The sequence below is a fragment of the Taeniopygia guttata genome, chromosome 1 (assembly GCF_048771995.1).
Source record: "Taeniopygia guttata chromosome 1, bTaeGut7.mat, whole genome shotgun sequence".
Classification (NCBI taxonomy): Eukaryota; Metazoa; Chordata; class Aves; order Passeriformes; family Estrildidae; genus Taeniopygia; species Taeniopygia guttata.
The window spans coordinates 74,789,783-74,809,797 of NC_133024.1; the positions used below are offsets into that span (position 1 = coordinate 74,789,783).

The window sequence follows — 20,015 nt, forward strand, 5'->3', positions numbered from 1 at the left end:
ATATGAAAAAAGCAACATGACAAAGGTTTTAGAAATGTATTATGTTTTATTAATTGATGCATGTCAAACATTTAGACAGAATTGTCAACATTTTGCAATAATGTTAGCTAAAATTCCAGTTCAGAAGAACATCTGGTATTCCGCTTCTAAAGGTAGTGGAAGAATAAGAATAGTAGACAAAGATGACCTTTTTGCCTAGTCTTTGCTATTTTTCTTTTGCATACATGAACAAGAATAAGACATGATCTAATAACACCGTATAAACTATTCAGAATTCCTTAAAGTTATAGAAAGACATAGAAAAAGAATAATTTTATATTGCCATTTTTTCAATACATGGAGGAAAATTATATGGTATGTGAAATATTCCAAAAAAATCTAGTGAAACTGCAGTTCACCCAACAAAACTCATTTTATTTCTATCAGATGCAAAAAGATGACAATTGCATGTCAATAACTTTTTATACATATATCGTAATTTCTTGAGCTGCTCTACCTAAGAGACAGATACAATCCCAACAGGAATAATAAAATATCTTTTTAGTTTATTCATAGTGTTGACAATCTTTTTTTCCTTTTTATTTTGAAGCAAGAGTGACACTGCCATGAATTGACACGGCTACATAACTCATCAGAAATATCAAAAAACACATTTTAATTCTTAAATCTGTACATTCTTATAATTGAAACCTAGATTTAAAAAAAAACCTATTCTGCTGCTTTATGCTCATTTTTTAAGTTTGCCTTTTAATTTGCTGGTAACTAACCTGGCACAGACAATTTTATATTCCAGTCCCTCCTGAAAAAACTTATGACATAATTTCATTACATCATCCTTCAGACATCAGCCCTTCAAGCATAAGCCAGAAAACTGGATTCACCCCTTCTCGATTATATGCCTTAAATACCAATCTTTCTGTCCAGAATAGCTAAGTATTCTATAGAAATAGCTTTAAAAAGAGAGCTATTGGGCACTTTAGAATAGCAGAGGTGGTTAAGGTGTTTTTCACCAGGTAAAATTTTAAGACTGCTCAAAGCAGGAAAAGAGACTGAAATTGAGTTTTCCATATCTTAGTTGTACCGTGCCACAGTTGGGCACCTTCTGCACTACTCCTTTGAAGAACTCCATGCTCAAGGATGACATGCAGAAATGATAGGCTCAGAAGGGATAAGAGGGTGAAAGGATCTCTGTCAGACTGCCCCTGTGACAGTTCATTTGGGAGCTGCATGCTCCCTTAACTCATACACACAGAGACACACACACATATCTTGAACCAACTCTCTTGAACCATAACCTGGACCTCAAGACTGTCCAGACTCTGCACCCAGACTAAATCAAGTGTACAGCAGAAACCTCAGGTCTTACCTGCTACTGGTCTCCTATTCACAGAGCCATCGACTTGAAGCTTGCTAGCAGCATCTTACACACACACACACACACGCACGCACAGAGAGAATATCCTGCACAACCATGCTGTGATTCTCAACCAGAAAATGGTTAAGAACAGAGTTTAATAAGGATATAGAGCAGACTGCAATGATCGAGCCTCTGACAATTGCTGACCAGCAGTTTTTCCGGATGGCTTCTCATATGCCCTCTTCCACCTATTTTCCCCATTCTTGTTCCTTAGCTCACCTTAATCCATCTTTCTTTGTCCTTGTTTTGTCCCATGTAAACAACCCATCCCAGACATGTTTTCCCCATTGCTCCCAGTTTTCTTCTGCTTCAGCTTCATATGCTGATAATTTTCACCTCCAGAAAAATTTTACCTCACATCCAGCATTTTCTCATGCAAGTACTGACAAGTCATTTGCCAGCATAACTCCAGAGAGAATCTTAACTGATTATTGTCAACTGAATATCCAAATAAAAATATTAGGATTCCCTCTGCAAAAGTGCAAGACGAATTTTAAGAAAAGTGTCTTCTCCAATGAAACAAAAGAAAACAAACAAACAGGTTCTTTTTAAAAAAAAACAACCAAAAAAAAAAGCCTAAAAAAAAACACCACCAAAACCACAAAAAAAATATAACAGGATGTAGAAAATTATAATGTTATTATTCCATAGTATGAAGTGTATGTGGAGCTTAATGATAGACAGGAATCTGTGAAGTGTCAGTTTACCTTCATCAGGATAGAAGCATATAGAGTTCTAATATGAATAATAATTTGGAAAAAGGACCATGCACCCTAAGGAAAACAGCTGTTTTGGCATCTCTGTCATGCCTTATTCTGTTTACCTGAGAGGAGCTCTTATCATTTCCCTTAAATGTGAGGTAGAGGTTTACTTTTCTCTTCTCAAATTTTTTTAGTAAATCATCATCTAGCAGTAAAAGTTTTGGCAGATTATTACAGGGATGTATTTCCACTGATATTATATTTGTAAAAAGTCAATATGTTCCTATATTTCACTTTTCAATTTTTAGTTTTTAATTTGTTTCATTAGTTTACCATCTAACGCTCTAAAGATTTTATGACCACAATTTATATTTAGTGTCATGATGGAAAACTCACTGAGTTTTACCTTCACAACCTAGTAAATACAATCCAGACCCTTGCCTCCCCTTGCCCTTGGTCAGAAGGTTGGGAAGCTACCAAATGATCCCTGCCTTGCAGCCCAGCATAACAACAGTTATATCCTGTTCCAAAACAGTCATTGCCACTCTCAAGGTCATAGTCAAGTGCAACAGGTTGCTCACTCTGTTTATACCTCTTTAATCTGCAATTCATGGTCTTGTCCATAGACAAATCCTTTAGAAATTTCACAAATTAAAACTTACCCTTACTTTTGTTCACCAGCAGCTTTGGGCACAAGCATTTTGCCCTTCTCCATAAATAAGTGTAAGACCACGTACCTAGAAGAAAAAGAGAGAACTCTTACTAGGGAATTTAAAATAAGAGCTTCCTCCTTTTCTTTTCCCAAAACAAAATATACCTTACAGTTTTGTGAAGGACATGCAATTTAGTACTTTAGCATTCTTTGTTTCCATGAAAAAAACAGCATTTATAGACTTCATCCATAGATTCTTTCTTGGATTCCCCTGGGGGAAGCTCAGCAGTTGCTGGAATGTCACTGATAATTTTGAAGTAGAAGAGCAACAATGTGCATGAAAGGAAAAACTGATGTCACAGCCAAATTAACAGAGACCCTAAAAACATCTTTCCTTATCAGACTCCCAAATTTTCCCTATCAGACGCTCCTTGCATTTTCTTGGTGATAGAAACAGGGCAAGAAAAAGGAGGCATTGATGGTTTTTGAGAGAACTTTGTATTTCAGCCTAGTATGGGCTGGGGGTGTTAACTTGTCAGAAGTCTCATACATCAGTGTCACTGTCCCTGCTCCTTTTATTTCAAGCCGGAATTCACTGGGAAGTTTTTCTGGGAAACTTCCCTGAAAGAAATATAACATAAACAGGAACACATCACTTTTGGTATCAAGAATATAGGAGGGTGGTTTGATGCATGTCCAAGGAAACAGTGGCAGATTCTTGTCTATTTGTATTGTTAGTCTAGCCATTATTTTGCCTGTAGATGCCTAGGGCTCATAAAGTATTTCAATATCTTGAAATTCACACCTGGTCTTCTGAATGTATAAGTTATACAATAAATCACTTAGCATGATGACCAGTTTTCTCCTGTGTTTCTCATTAAAATGGCACCTATAAGACCTAAAAAATAAACCTATAAAGCAAATAAAAAATTTCTTCAGGATCTCTTTCTTAAATACTCCTTAAAATGAAACAAAGTCCCTCCAAAAGCCTGACAAATACCTGTGGTTTTTCTTGATATGAAAAAAAGAATATAAAGCAGTTAAAGAGAACTGCTGTGTTCAGATGGCAGAGATGTTGGGGGCCCTTGGAGCACACCCTAGGCCTTCAGTAGACTTTGGAGGGGTTACTGCATCAGGAAGGTCCCCACTCCTGTTTTCATCATCCAGGAGAGGCTGAGAGCAGCAGCACTGATGGTGACCCTGGTGTGCCATATGCTCTGCACTTTCTCAGGGCCATTGGCAAGCCTGTGTCCTCCAGTGAGCAATTAGTCACATCTATTGTTTCCAAATCCCTGACAAACCCACGGCACAAGAATGACTTACCTAAACCGAGTTCCTGACCCACTCACCCCAGCTGGCAGCTAGATGCCAACTTTGTGCCAAACGCTATAGTATATGGAGAAAGACACCTAAGAGAGCAGATTTGGAAAAATACAAAGGAGAAAAAATAAAGAACATATGTAATTGAGCAATACAGTCCAAATATATTAAAAACATAAAAAATAGGTCAGTCAATGACCCAGTTTTCAGATTTTTTATAGTACAAACAATAATTAAGTTGCCAATATCTACTATTTGAAGAGATTGAGAAATTATTAAACCCACTCAGATTTACACTGGACTCAACTAGGCTTTTGTCCAGTTCAAGAGTCTGTTATTGAGAATTAGGATTTCAAGACTAAAGCATCTAGATTTTCTGAACTTCATATTGAAATCTTTCCAGTTTCTCATGTAATAATATTCACAACATTTTTAGAAGGAAAAAAAAAGGACTTGGAATAGCAGTGTTGTGTTTGTTGATACACAATTTCACAATTAGAGATTTGAAGAGCTACAGTCTGGTGAGGACGATTACAACATTTTGACTGTCCTATCATAAATCTCAGCTTATTACATTTCATCTGATTTTCACTGTATTCAACTTAACATCTTCCATTTCAATCAATTGCACAGGTTAGCTGGTATGCATGTACTCATATGTAACTGTAAAAGTGAACAATAAAGTTTATCACTGTAGTGAGAGTTAGGGTTAACAAAAAATAGAATTCAACCTAATGACCTGAGGAAATATTTTCCAAGAGAGAAATTCACCTTAAACACTGTACAACATTTCTTCCTGGAAATCAATGTTTTGAGTGAAAAATTCAGTCTTAATTTAAATCTGAGGCCTGACTCAAAAAATTTATAGTATCAAGCTAGTTAAATACAGAAGTGAGTTTGTTCCCAAGGGGCCTGAACATTCACTAATAATATTCAATAATAAGACCACCTTGTTCTTCCAGGCTTCTCTCAGTCTGTGGCTGTCAGGTATCATCTGGATATGTTTGATTTAGTTAGGAACAGCATGATGGTTAGAAAAAGGGTAGAAGGAAGACCCCAGTCAGACAGAGGCTAAGAAAATAATTTTGGCATTCATATAAGTGCCACTTGTTTATCCTCTTTTGCTAGACTGAGCTTGTAGCGCTCCTATCAGAAGGAGACAAGAATAACCCAGCAGCCTGGTCACTGGTAAGTCAGCCATGGCCTCACAGAGCTGCTGGAACTGAAGTAAAAATGAGTCCTCAAACATTAATTTTCCATTTGTGCAAGAATTCATCCAAACTGTGCAATTGTCCAAGACTTCTAGTCTGAGTTGATCCCTAAAATCAGCATTCACTGGAAGCACAGCTTCCATCAGCCTCAGAAATAATGCTGAAGGAGGAACCTGTTTTACTTCAAGCATCTCTTGTCACAGCATTTAATCCATTTCTCATACTCTTCCTCTTCAAATATATCCCTTTATAGGCCTCTACTTCAGCATTAGTCCTATCTCACATCCTAACCCCAAAACGAAAATACAAATATAAAGATGCATCTGTCATCAATAAACGTGTGAATATTTCAAATTATATTTTTCCCTTAATCCCTTGTTTTCCAGACATATCCTTAAAATCCAATTAAATAAAAGATCACAAGGCTCTAGTGTCAAATGTCACTGTGGGTTCATAGCCTCTCACTGCTCCACAGACTTAAGTTATGAATAGCTGCCAGGAGTGGTCCAGATTCATTCCAAGCCAGAGAAGGACACAGAAATTAAAGAATTTGGACAAGCGGGGATTTACAATTTGATTTTTCTCTCAGCTTTTGTTTTCTTTTATTTTCTTCCTTTCCTTTATGTAGAGCAATAGCTGAAAACTATAGCCCATGTGATTGAAATATAAACTTGACTCTGACCTAACTTGAACTCCAGCACTTGAAAGACCTATACCATACCATATAAAAGAAAGAAACTCAACATAACAAAAAGCTCACCTTTGGCAGCCAGGAATTATCCACATTCCTCGGACTTTGCCCTCTTCCTTAACAATGACTAATAGATAAATAAAGATATAGATAGATATTGAGATAGATATAGAGATAGATATAGATATAGATAGATATAGATATAATTATAGATATAATTATATATTAGCTATAGATATAGATAGATGTATATGTATATATAAAGACTAAGTCTATGAATAGGCCTAAGGTTCAGAAAATAGCTGATTAGCTAAAGGGTATCTTTCTAAAGATACAAACTGTCTAAGCCAGGAACAGATTTTTATTTTGCATCTCCTAGAGCTATTAATTTTTGAGTTGAAGGCACTTTCCTTGAGGAAAGGTCGTTCTTACATTAAAACTGTGGTTCTTATTCAGTTAAAGGTGATTCACTTTGCTGCCACATAGCTGAGATTTTACTTCAGGGTTTAATTCAGAACTATTGCCCCATGCCACCAGAAGAAGCAGCAAGTAGACTGGAACCACCACCCACTCTCACAAGAGATCTCCAGCAATTATGTATTTACGGAACTCTGCTTCATCACAGTCCTTGAACACATACTTAGCACTAGACTTTTCCAACCTTTTAGCTGCCAAAATAAAGTGGACTCATATAAAGAGGTCCTTAACTTAAAATGTACTCCTACAAAAAACCCCAAAACTAAATAAAGAGGGGAAAATCTACCTTTTTCACTGTTTTATGCAGTAACCCTAATCTTAACCCTATTCCTGAAGTAAACTACCAAAATCCATCCACAAAGACCTAAGCCCTAACAAGGCCTAGTACTGGTTGTGTTATCTAGGATTTAAGCCAATCGCATTGCTCGCAAAGTACAAAATCATAAATGTTTTTTATACAAGTCATTCTGAACATGAGGAAAAAAATACTTCATAGGAGTCCATATTAACAAATTCTCTTTGTAATTTTATTTTTTGCATGTGGAAAAACTACTAACTTATTGCTGTAATCTGTAAATATGTGCATGTGTGTGTGTATGTATGTGTCTTTGTGTGTATGAAAACTGTTTTCTCTATCAGAGGTAGTCCCTGTTTTCACCACTTCCCACTGGAAATGCTATAAACTACAGAATTTTAAAATAAGGTGCAGGCAAAAATAACACCTCTGCTTGAAACCAATTTCCTATCATCTGTCCATTTCTCACAGTTAGCAACAAGTGCTATACACATCACTCCAAATAAGTGGCATTACACTCTTTCCAGCCTAAAAGTACTGTGAAATATTAGATGTAAATTTGCAAAAGTGATTTGGTGCTACATGCCAAGCAATTCCAGCTTCAGTGGGATTTCTGGGTATGCACTGACAGCATATAAACAACACAAGGCAGTCCTCGGGTGAGGCTGTGCATGGAGGCGTTTGTCTCAACTGCTACAGTGAGACACCAGCCCCTTTCTCCCATACCTCCATGTGCTTTTATGGGGAAGGAGAAGATGTCCATCTTGGAACAAACCTCTGCGACTTGCAGCCAAGTATAAAGCTAACAAGCACTGCTATCAGATCTGTGGGGAGCTCCATGCCTTCTCCACACAGCTGCTGTGGGACTTTGCTAACAGCAGCAAAGCAGGCTGGGTCTGTTTTGGAAGGAAGTCTGCTTGGTACTTTCTGGAGCTTAAGTCTGATGTATAAAGGAGAGAGCACGTGAAGATTTTTGTTTATCATGTTAAAGTTACAACATCTGTCATCTGCTTAGAGCTAATTAGTTGCTGAAAACTTTAATGTAGGAGACAAGGATCCTGTTCATATGCTGGTCAAAGGATATACTGTAAATCCAGTTTATCACATGGCTATTGCCACATAAATTATGATAAATTTGTGTCTGTGTTTAGACAAATATATCTGATTCATGGTAAAACCTTTTTTTATTGCCATGAATTTCTGTTCAGTTGCTTGTTTTTTACTTGTTAATGAACATCAAAATATTAAATTATTTTGCAGAGGGTCTCTAATGGAAGTTAAGCAAACTTTTTTGTTTTAATCCAAAACATACAAACAATATATGTTTCTACATACAACTTACAGCCATGTTTTGAAAATGTAGCAAGGCAAACATGGTTTATACCTATATACTATGGCAGAAATCCAATATTCATCTGCTGTTCATATTGCAAGAAAATGAGATCATTAAGGTCTGAAAGAACAGCTGCTTTAATTATAACACCCCGATAGATCATATCAAAATTTTCATCATCTCCCAGAAATTCTAAGAACATACCCCAAGGATTCATTTCTATCATCCTTCTTTTTCTTGGGAAGGAGATTACATAAGTACACTCCAAAGCACTGGCTGCTTTGAGAAGCTGTGTAAAATAATTTTACCCCAAGCTCAGTAATGCTATGGCAACTAGTATTAATCTAACTTTTTTAAGTCTTTATTCCTCTTTGTGTGGTGGCAGCAGTAGAGGAAGATATTTTTGACAACTGGGAAGCTGCCCTGCAGGCTTCACAGTGCTGCTGCCACACATCTCCCCAGACTCCTGCTGAGGAGTGCTCAGTATCCATACCTACAGCTGGCAATGCTGGTCTGCCTGAGGAACCCAAAGGTGTCCCTTCTTTAAGGGAATGGCTGCTTTGTGTTTTAACAGATGCTATGCTTCTGGTAGCGGAGAGATTAGAGGGACCATTCAACATTGAATCAGTCATGGATCCTATTGATGTCAAGATTTCTGAAGCCATCATGAACATGCAAGAGAACAGCATGCAGGTGTCAGCAAAGGTACTGTGTCAGTCGTGCCTTCTCTGTTGTTGAATGTCACAAGGGGGGGAAGAATATCTCCACCATTTTTCTGTCTAGACTTTAAGAAAGATTGTCCAGACCACCAGAAATTACTTTTGCTTGTCCACTCTGGCTTTGAATTCCTCGTTAAACTAGTTAAACAAGCTTGAATTTTTCAAAAGGAAGTGGAAGGGAGAAAGCTAGCATTTATTAAACTTCAAAGTAATAACTGTAAGCAATTTAAGGAAAAGAGAGTGTTCTGAAAAGCTGTGGTAACTCTGTTAGCATGATCCTGCAGAGTATACTTGTTAACTTCCACTCGTGTCTCATCTGTGATTCTCCATATTAACTTCGAAACACATTTTGATTTATCTAGGTCAGACTGAGCACAATGTGTTTGAGGTGAATACACAAAATGTTCCATTTGACCTCTTTTAATAGCCACTCTAGGGAAATACTACATTGGCCGGTCTCTGATTACCAGACCTCAGTTTGATAGAGTTTTGTCTGGATTCTGACACAAAGATAAACAGAGCTAATGATACCGGCTGCCTCCTTTCCATTTTTAATGTGTGTGTGTATACACAGGTCACCACCTCCTCCAAACCCCCTGTAAATAAAGAGCCTTCAAATTCAGTAGCAGGTGTTATTGAGCCAATAGTCAACAATTAATAGCTTTGCCTTAATATTCATCAGTGCACTGTAGCTGAAATTCTAAAGTAACAGCTCTCCAAGCTATCTGCATTAGGTGCTTCTATCTCCCATTTAGCTCCCAGTAGTCAGGTGCTGCCAAACTCCCATCTAAGTCAGTGATTTTCCATTGCTTGGAAGGGAGCTGCTGTAGATGAGAAGAAAAAGTGGGGACAAAATGCAGGAGCCTGAGGTTTACATTCTTCCTGCCAGCCCAAAATTAGATGCTTTTTATGGCCCCAGTGCTGCAGGTTGCTAAGAGTTTCCTTCAATATGCCTTTTGCTTTCAACCTACACGACGTTCCTTGGATTTTAAAAGCAGTCTACATCCTTCAGGATGAGACTTTATTCTGGCACCAGTGATCAAGGTGTTTAACAGCCAAATTCTCTCAAATATTTCGGGAATTAAAGGTCGGCTTCAGCAAACTCAGCCCTTACCTCAAAAAATAAACAAAAAATATTTTCACTTAAAACTCACCCCAGGCCCAGGTGTATTTTGTTTTCCCTTTTACTTGTTTCGTTTTCACAGTTTTTCCATTAGCTGGAAAGCTGCATCCCCTGCCAGAGTCCAATAATGTTTTGGCATGAGCTGATCTCACTACTACTTTGTAGCAGAGTTGACTGTTTCTCCTGTCCCTCAGAAATATTTTATTTGCTGTAAAGATTAATAACAATGTCATTTGCAATGCAAAATTTTTTCCTCTAAGAGAAGTCTGAGACAATATTTTTTTTTAATCTTGTAGAACGGAAATTATATCAGCAAAATTTATTTAATTATATTTTCATAGATAATAGAGCTGTCTATCCTTGAGGGACCTTTGTATATTCTCTGTAGACCATTATTCTCATGAAATGTGATTTCCTTGATCTCCTAGGTTAAAGCCATCTTTTTCATGTAACATGGAAATGCTTTACCCTTAAAAAAAGGCAAAGGCTTTGGGTATAGTGCTGTCCTCTTCTATGCCAGGTCAGACTTGCAGAGATGATATACAAGCAGACTTTGTATCTGTCCTCTGTCATCTAATTCTTCCCCCTTATATATGTTGACCACTTAGAGTTTCAGTGGAAATGACAGACACTTCATCAGATGTAGTAGGGTGCATGGAATGCAATTGCAGACTAATGTGGGAGAAAAGCCACTCTCATCAATTAATCTGAGATGTCATTCAATCAGGGAATTGAAATCATGATATTTTCTATTTTCTCATTCTTCAGACCGCTTTGTACCTTTTATTTGACTGCACCTACTAAAAAATGTGGTGACTAGGAATCATAGCTATTTTTCCACAAGTCAGTCAGTGCCTTTTTACAGTGGAAAAATGACAATGCACTAATAATGCTATGCCTGCAACACCCACATACATATAAATTGCTTTTCACCACTTACATGCAGCCTTTTCTATCTAAAAACCTGGCTGATATCTGAGAGAAGACTCTATGCTCTATTCAGTAGAATTTTTGGCTATGTTATATAATGTTGTTTTTTCTTTTCATAGTGGAAAAAAATGAAAACAAGATATTTCTTCCTCAAGGAGCTCTCACTTCATTCTCTTTGTAGGCAGAAGACCCAGAGCTCGGATTATCCAAAATCCAGCACTCCTGTTTCAAATGGTTATATAAAATTGTCCTATTCCAAAAGTCCAAGGAAAAGCCAATGACTTAATAATTAATCAGTGCAGAAAGTCAAGGCTTATTGCTTGAGTTCACTCCTTGTCTTTCATTTCCTTAGAAGACACAGATCCTCTGTCTTCCTCTTTTGATAGCTGCACATCAATACTGAGACAGAAAATTATAGAGATACCACATGTACCTCTTCTATCTTTGTCCTGCTGACCAAGGACTTTCAGCCTAAGACACATTCAATATCTCTCACTGCATAAAACGGAGCGTCTCATCATCTGTTCTAAGGCCATTAACTTTTCTTGTTTGTGTGATGATTACAGTCATTTCTTCCAGCACAGTTCACATTAAACATGTGCTAGTATTATGTTAAAATCCTCCAATTCATGCTGAAGCTGCAATTTTTCTCTGTTTTCTTGGTATTTCTCAGCAGTTTATATTCAGCACTGCCCAGGAAGTCTGACCACAAATCTAGGCTTCTTGGCTGCTCACCTTGCACAACTGTCCCTTAATGACAGCCACAAAAGGTCCTTATTCTGCTTCAGGGAAGGTCCCATTACTGACAGCTGTGACAATTGGAGATGCTTGTCAAAAAAGAGCAATGGTATAGAAAGTCACATGCCAAGGCCCAAGGCCTTTCTGCTGGAAGGATCTATGTGCTCTGAATATGCCCCAAGTTTCCCTTCTCCAAGAAAAGACAAGGTCTGTTGATCATCAAACCAGTTTCCATAGAGTCATCATCTAACACCTGCAGCCATTCTTACAGAGTACCTTCCACAAGTGACATCACAGAGAGTGCAAAACAATCAGCCTGGGATGCGTGAGATGCCTCCCAAGACATCAGTACCTTTTAAGAATAGGCCTTGCAGCCTGGGTCTACCCAGACTAAAGTAATGTTCCCTGAAGGTCGCCTCTGGCAGAAGTCATGGTGCAGTAGATTTACCTTGGATTTCTGCTTGTAACAGCTGAGACAGGATATCCTCTTTATTGAAATCTCTCCATTATTCTCCAGTGAAACCTTTTTGGTATTTGAACAATATAGTGCCAAATTCAGTGCTCAGAAATATGTTGATTATTTCTCAGGCAAAATTTTTACATTTTGTGCATTGTTTCCCAGGGTTCAGCTCATATCCCAGACTTAGTCATATCATACATTTGCCTTATTCTCATTCTCATTGTCCCTGAGGTAATTCAGGTTGTCATATTCAGAGTCATAACACATAAATACTCGTTTCAATCTTGGCCAAAACAAGCATGTTTTGAGAGCCTTCACAGTTTTCCCACAAGGATGTCAGTACCAACACCTTTGGTTCCTGCTTCAAGTCAAAAAGTAAATGCTACATCTGCTCCATTTTAAAAACATGAATGTTTACTATTTGATATCAGCAGAGATTGCTCATTCACAGGTGGAGGAAAACTCAAAAAAGCCCAGCACAAAATATGTTAAAACATCCTTTTTTTTTTTTTTTTTTAAATGGAGAAATTTCCTAATCTGATTGCATCAGCATAATCATCTCTTCATTGCTGCTCAAAACACAACATATTGAACTATTTTCTGCAATGGTCTGGTCCTAGACAAGTATGTTAGACTGCTGGAAGAGTCATTTGGCTGCCATGACCAGATTTTTCCACTTTCATATAGTCTATCCCATATAACTGAGTTTCCTTTTAGTAAATCTTAAATCTGCTTTATCTGAGTTGATGGATGTGCCATTTTAACCTATAAATATATGTTCCTTCTCAGCAATTACTTCAGCTAAATGGATGGATGAGCTCCATGACATAGCAGACTACCTATGCATTATTTATAAGAAAGATATCTTCACAGAACTACATCCAAGGTTCTTCTTAAAATAGTCCACAAATTTCATACTAAGAAAACCTCTTCATTTATCGGTGTTCTTTCCAGAGCTCTGTGCAGGAAAAATATAATGGCATTTCAGGTAAAAAAATCAATGCTATTCTATCTGAAGAGTCAATGGAGCAGAATCATATAGAGACACTCAACTGGAAACACTGAGCACTAGCACACAGCTAAATAACAGTATGACCCAAGGCTTCACAGAGAACTACGTCTTCCACAAAAATTCAAAACTTCAAATTCTCCTGGGAAAGGGGCTCTTTTTTCTACAGTATCTACATCCTAGTCCTGAAGTAGATACTTCCATTTAGTCATCTCAAGAGATTTAATTCTTCACTGGCTCTGTTGACTTATTCTCATGGTCTGGTTAATATGCCTGACCACAAAGATTTGGTCCATTTGAGCTTTAACAGCAGTTCAGAAGGGAATGGTTTTATGTTATAAAATCTTAACAGGCATCTCAGATATCCCAGAACATCCCAAATGACTGTAGGTGCTAATGAGAGAGAAACAGAAGGAAGCTTTTGATCTCCCCTATCTTAGATGTATAGCTCAAATGTAGACACATATACAACGACAACTAAATTTAGCTTTCTTAATTTCAAATGGAATCTATTCTCTAAATTCAGATGAAATTGACTGCACCAATTATATATAAAATACAATTTTTAGAGAGTGGGTTTATACTACCAATTTACAGCATGTGTAATGAAACACCTAAATATTTTTCCAGAAATTGTTCAATACCTCTGAGTAGCATCGTAAAGAAAGTATTCAATGTACTTCTTCTTAGGAAGCATTTGTTAATATCAGTTATTTTCTTTACATTTTGTATTCTGTCAATACCGATGCAAATTTAAAAGTGTCTCTTTTGCACTCAAAATTCAGTTACTGAATATTGTATCCTTACTGCATTTCCATTATTTCTTTTTCTGTGATATAAATGTTACTGTCTAGTTTCCATCTCTGTTATTGTCTGACTGTATGTAAATGTCTTTGTATGAAACCACTGGCTGCAACTATTTGTATGAAGATAAATGCCACAAAGTCTCTGTTGGATTTCTTTCAGTACATCATAAGAAAGATGTAATATAAATTATGTAGACCTGCAGTTGCACCACATGGTCATACAAGTAGCTTAACAATCATACACTGGGACTTTTAAGGAGACATTCCCTCACTTTCCTTTCTCCTGAGAATCTAGTTATATGTTTTGGATAATTGTCGCTTTCTTCATAGGCAAATACCCAGTTGCTTAATTGAGTAAATGGGATTTTATAGATATCTAAATAAGCAATTATGTTTTCAGTGCATAACTTATCTCAAATCAGAAGCATTAAGTAAACTTTTGTAAGTACAATTCATGCACTTAACATATAGATTTCACCCTTTAAATTGTACAGTATCCTACACAATCATGTACAAATTTTGAATATCAATCATAGTTAAATTTTCTTCTTCCTAGCTAAATTTTAAGAAGAGGAAAAATAAGATTCTTTCCTGATGAAGGCTTTAGAGCTTTACAAGCTAAAATCATTTTACTTGGTTGATTAATTTATTGTCCAATAGTCCTCGGGACTAGGGAAGCTTGAAACTCTTAGATATTCTCAAACCAGACCAAAGAGTATTCACTCATAAATTAAAAATCCCAATGGCCATACAACAGCTGACTTGCTGGACTTTGAGCAAAAACAGACCTGATGATTGGACATATATTTAGTATTAATCAGCTTCTTTCAGCAAAGTTTGAATCATTTGGGGCCTCTAAATTAACATCAGGTAATCTGAGAGCCAATTTAATGTACCCTGAAAGGAGCAGAAGTTGCACCATGGATTTGGGTCACTCTTCCACAGGTTACAGTCCTTCAGGCACAGCTTGCTGCAGTGTGGGTCCCTTCACAGGGTCACAGGTCCTACCAGCAAACCTGCTCCAGTGTGGGCTCCTCTCTCCACAGGTCTGCCTGCCATGGGGTCACAGTCTCCTCCCAGGCACCCACCTGCTCTGGTGTGAGTGTTTCCATGGGCTGCAGGTGGATCTCTGTATCCCCATGGACCTCCATGGGCTGCAGGGACACACCTGCCTCACCATGGGCTGCAGGGGAATCTCAGCTCTGGTGCCTGCAGCACCTCCTGCCCCTCCTTCTGCACTGACCTTGGTGTCTGCAGAGTTGTTCCTTTCACATGTTCTCACTCCGCTCTTCTCTGGCCATAATTACATCTGCACAGTAACTTTTTTTTTCCTTCTTGACTATGTTATCACAGGGCTATCATTGTCATTTTTGATCAGCCCAGCCTTGGCCAGCAGAGTCTGTCTTGGGGCTGGCTGGCATTGGCTGTGCTGGACACGGGGGAAGCTGCTGGCAGCTTCTCACAGAAACCACCCCTGTATTGCCCCCACTACCAAAACCTGGCCACAGAAACCAACATAGCCACACAACAAGGAGTAATTTGGTCCTACAATCAAAACAAGCATTTGTATAGTTTTCACCCCCACAAAGCTCATTCAAACAGTCTGTGTATGGCATTAGGGTTTTGTATATCTTACAAGAAATTCTGACATTCAATTATTTTTCTTTTGAATGGAGGAAAAATGTTGAAACAGTCAAAATACAATGGTCACAAAACCAGAAGGGTGATTCTAAAACTGAAAAAGTTTGTGTGAAGGCAAAAACTAGGATTCTACTTCATGACAGCACTTGAATTTTAAATTTTGTGGATTTTCTACCTCTTTTTGGATGTGCAGCTTGTGCGAAAATGCCTCTGGGAAATATTCTTGATATCCAGTAGTCAAAAGTGTCCTCTGTGTCCTTTAGTACCTACCAGATACACAACACTGAAACTTTTTTCCAAATGGAAGTATATGAAGAATTTAATAACTGCGAACATTATTTTCTATACCCACAAAACAACAAAACAGCAGAAAATAATTATCACTGTTGCCCACTCAGTCTGCCTCAGCCTTCTTCTAGGGAGAGATTGGTAGGGAATAAGAAAGTTATCCAGTTACAAGACTATTTCATCATAGACCTTTTCTCTAAGACTACAAATAAAATTGCAAAATACAAAGAGCTGTAGGTAGGGATTATAGATGACCTGTGATTTTGGGTAAATACTGCATTTTAATAAAACTGAAAACAGCTATCAACTATTTCTGGCCACAAAGGACATCCTTTTGTGCATTCTTCTTCCTGGAAAAACAGCAATTAAGATGCCTTCAGATGTTAATTTGTCATAATAATCACCTATTTAAATTAAGGGGGATTTAAGGTTCCTATATGTTTCTATACCTTCACCAAGTGATTAATAATGCTAAATTATTAACCTGAGTTTTAATGCAGGCCAAGCACTCAATCTATTAGTATAAAAATGTCAATCAAACCTTGTTTCAAGTATACAAAAGAAAGAATAAAGAGGTTAAAAAATGGCCTTTTTTCATGTTTTTCATATAACCAACATATAATGAAGAACGTCTTTTTTCAGGTTTTCCAAGGATGTGGCCAACCTAAACCAGCACCTGCCCTGAGATCTTCCCGTTCTATCCCTGAAAACTTCAATACCCGGTTTAGACCATATAACCCAGAGGAGCAACCTACAACTGCTGCTGGCACAAGTTTGGATAGGCTGGTAAGGCAAAATATATTCCATTTTCAGATTAGTGTAAAAGGCTTGGCTATATGCTAGAGGGTGGTCATCTCCTCACTTAATAATTTTATGATCACTCTTTATAGTTTCTTTGCCAGCTGTTTCGGCATTCAGTGAAGCTTTTTTTCTCCACTGGAAATGGTATAGAATTTCATTGTAGGAGAGCAGTATGGCTCAGTTTTTATTATTAGACTTGTTAGAAGAGGATAAACTCTTTTCTAGAGGCCAGAAACCACATAAGCCTTTGCAGGCACTTTGTAGTATAAATTATGTATCAAAAGTGGTCTACAACAATATTTTATAATTTTTATTTTATAAAAAAAGTTACGTATGAAGGCCATTTTTATCACTTACACCCTTGCAAAGGCATCTGTATTTCTTTCACTTTTTTACTTAATTATAAAATTACCACTGCTTTATTTCCATCCATCTCAACAATTGACTTTAATCAGCTAACACTTCAGTGATCATTAATCTTGTTTTGCTTATTCAGTCATTTTGGAAAAACAATACTTTAACATAAGATTATTTGCTTTGTTACCAATCATCAGATTCACATTTCAGACTTCAATGTTTCTGCTATTTATACATCTATAGACTTACAGAGAGATAATTACTACAACTGCTCATACCATACCAGCAATCATCTGTAGGTAAAACCAGTGAGCAAAACTGAAGAGCTTCTGATTTAAAAAAAGCCGTATCACATGCCCTCAGCTAATTGCTGCACACTTGCAGAGCACTGGTCTGTCCTCCCAAAGAGAGTACCCAAATATTCCAATGCAGATGAGGACCCGAGTATCTTCTTGATGCCATCATTCATCAAATTCATGTGATGGTCACAGTAGTTTTTCACAGTGCCAAGTCTTTCCAATCACTTCCATCTATGTACCCTACGTACTCTACTCTGTCAATTTTCATGGCAACTCAATAGGAAAATAAGATGGCATTTCTAGTAAAGACATAGGATTACCCTGCAGCAAAAAGCAACATTTTTTAGTTCTCTATACTTCTGGAAATATTGTAGCCTGGTTATCCTAAAAGGAGAAGCAGAGAAGATGCTTACCTCCATTGTAGATCCAACCACAGCAGGATCATAGTGCAGTGCAACATCTCAGGCTAAAAATCTGACTAGCAATACTCAATCTATATTAGATGGGATCTTAATTTTACCCTTTCACTTTAGACTCAGAGAACCAGTCCTGCACTGCTCAGAGCAGAGACCTGGATCTTAATGTAGAATTGGCTAAGGTGAAGGGAAAGGTCACCAAAGCCTTCAGGTTTCAATCACACTTTGTCAAATCTAAAGGTTGAGAACAGCTGAAATGGGAGGAAGAACATAAAAAGGAAGGAGTTGGAAGCACAGCTCAGCTTGGATTAATCTGATTATGTAAGAACAGTTCAAGCATTTTTGTAATGAAAAAAGAAGGTTTAAGATACATTACATATTGACATAAGAATACTTCTGAACACATTAATATAATTTTTAAAATACTAACTTGCAAAATACTGAGCAGCACACTGAAAAAAGCAGAGATGTGTCCTATGCTGCCAGCCTTTAAAGGCTGAAACTGTTGAAAGTTGCCAATGCAGATCATTCTTCATGACTTCTAGACTTTGAAAGGGGAACTTATCTCCATGTGATTTAAGTAGTCTTTTGCATGCATTATTTCAGGAAAAAACAAAGAGTTTAGTATTACTGTTGTTAATTTTTAAAATGTTCAAATCAAATTCCTATTTTCTGTTCTTGCTGATGGTATATAAAATAATTAATATTAATGGTCTGTTAATGATGAGTGTTGGTATCAAATCCATCTTCAAATGGCAGTGATGAATGTGTTGTCTCCTTCTGGGCTGGGACCAACCATCTCTCAGTTCAGAGATGGCTGCTGATCTCAGTGGAGCTAGGAGTGGTAGTTTATGTGGGTTAGAGCAGACGGCTTTATTTCAGAGCTGTAATCCCTTAGCAGCTCTTGGGAAAGGTCACTGCCTGCACCTTACACCATCTTGGGTAATTTTATCCAGAAGGATATAAATGCTGCACTCCTGCCTCACAAAAACACCATTTAACCTGTGTTAGAACCTCAGCTTTCCATGTGCTGAATCATTCCCTGAGTGACATATCTCTGCCTTCATTAACTAGAGCCAGAGCTTGGAGGACTAGCTTTATTTGGATACTCCTAACCCTTGCATTGTTAACAGTGTAACATGCATAGCAGTTTTCTTGTCTACACAGTGATCATTTTCTGTTGTTTACTTCATATAAATACACTGCCATATTAGTATTTCATTGGTATTTTCCAACACTTAAAGACCATTTTGATTATTATGGATATAAGAAACAAGTCTTTTCTTGCAATTCAGAAGACTGTTCAGTGTTATATTAATGCTTTTAGAAGTCTGTTCTGGAGTTTGTATTCATGGAACACTGACTTTAAACTGTCACCACAAAGTCCAGACATACAGTTGCAAAAACCTCAAAAGAAGTAACAAACCATTCTGCTTTTATCTGTCATTCATAGCAGAAGAAACCAAGTTTAGAAAATATTTCCTCTGCATCTCAATGTTATACAAACATGCAGCATATCTGAACCAAAATTCTGTTTTAGTCCTGCTCATATCCCCACTTATAAGCTTTATCAGGTATGTTGCACAAAGCAGCCCTCATAAGAAGCCTACGCTGAAATCAGCAGGTACTGAACGCATCTGAGAAAGTGCTCCTTCATCCTTGCCTGAGCTTATGCAATTAATCCAGCTATTCCATTTCAAAAGGAGGGAAAATGATTTCTCTGTGTTATTGTCATAGTAACAAGTAAGTAACATGTAACAAGTAAGGTTTAACAAATAAGTAGATCAAAATTAATTCTAAGAAAAGTGGAAAAATTTAAATATCCCTCAAAAGCTGTGGTATATGTGGTTTTAAAGCATTTGATATATTTGGGAAGCTATGTAGGGCTTGAGAGGCTTGTCTAAGCATGGATGAAAAGAACCATCTGAGACATCCTAGAGTATCTGAAATACAGGACCAGCAGAGGACTCAAGGAGACCAGTACACTTCTGGAGCAGCAGAGGGGAGCTGGCTTGAATATGCTACAGAAGCTCAATCAATTCAAGGCTCAGACAATTCAATTATATCTTCACAGCACTAGGCCTAAAAGTCAGGCCCTTTCTGAAGTAAATGGAGAGAGACACACATCTTTGGAGAGTGATTCACCCCATCTGTCACAAATATCTTTCAAAGACTACGAAATAAATTACTCAGTTGGAATATCCACATGTAGATAGACAAGACTGAAATGTCTTGGAGGATTTAAGTCATCTAACTGAGCTGGAAGATAGAACAGTAATTTGAGATTCTTACGCTCCCCTGAACTGGTATCTGAAGTCTGGATAGAGCCAC

At 37.4% G+C, this 20,015-nt stretch overlaps 1 protein-coding gene across 3 annotated transcripts in view; it reads left to right on the plus strand.

Annotated features, from left to right (window-relative positions):
- GPC6 (glypican 6) overlaps positions 1-20,015 on the plus strand; it is a 718,331-nt gene that overhangs the window by 638,232 nt on the left and 60,084 nt on the right. For all 3 annotated transcript variants that reach the window (XM_072931250.1, XM_072931246.1, XM_072931248.1), the window contains 2 exons: positions 8,672-8,802; positions 16,454-16,597. In XM_072931250.1, coding sequence (XP_072787351.1) covers positions 8,672-8,802; positions 16,454-16,597 — 275 coding nt within the window. The remainder of the gene's footprint in view (positions 1-8,671; positions 8,803-16,453; positions 16,598-20,015) is intronic.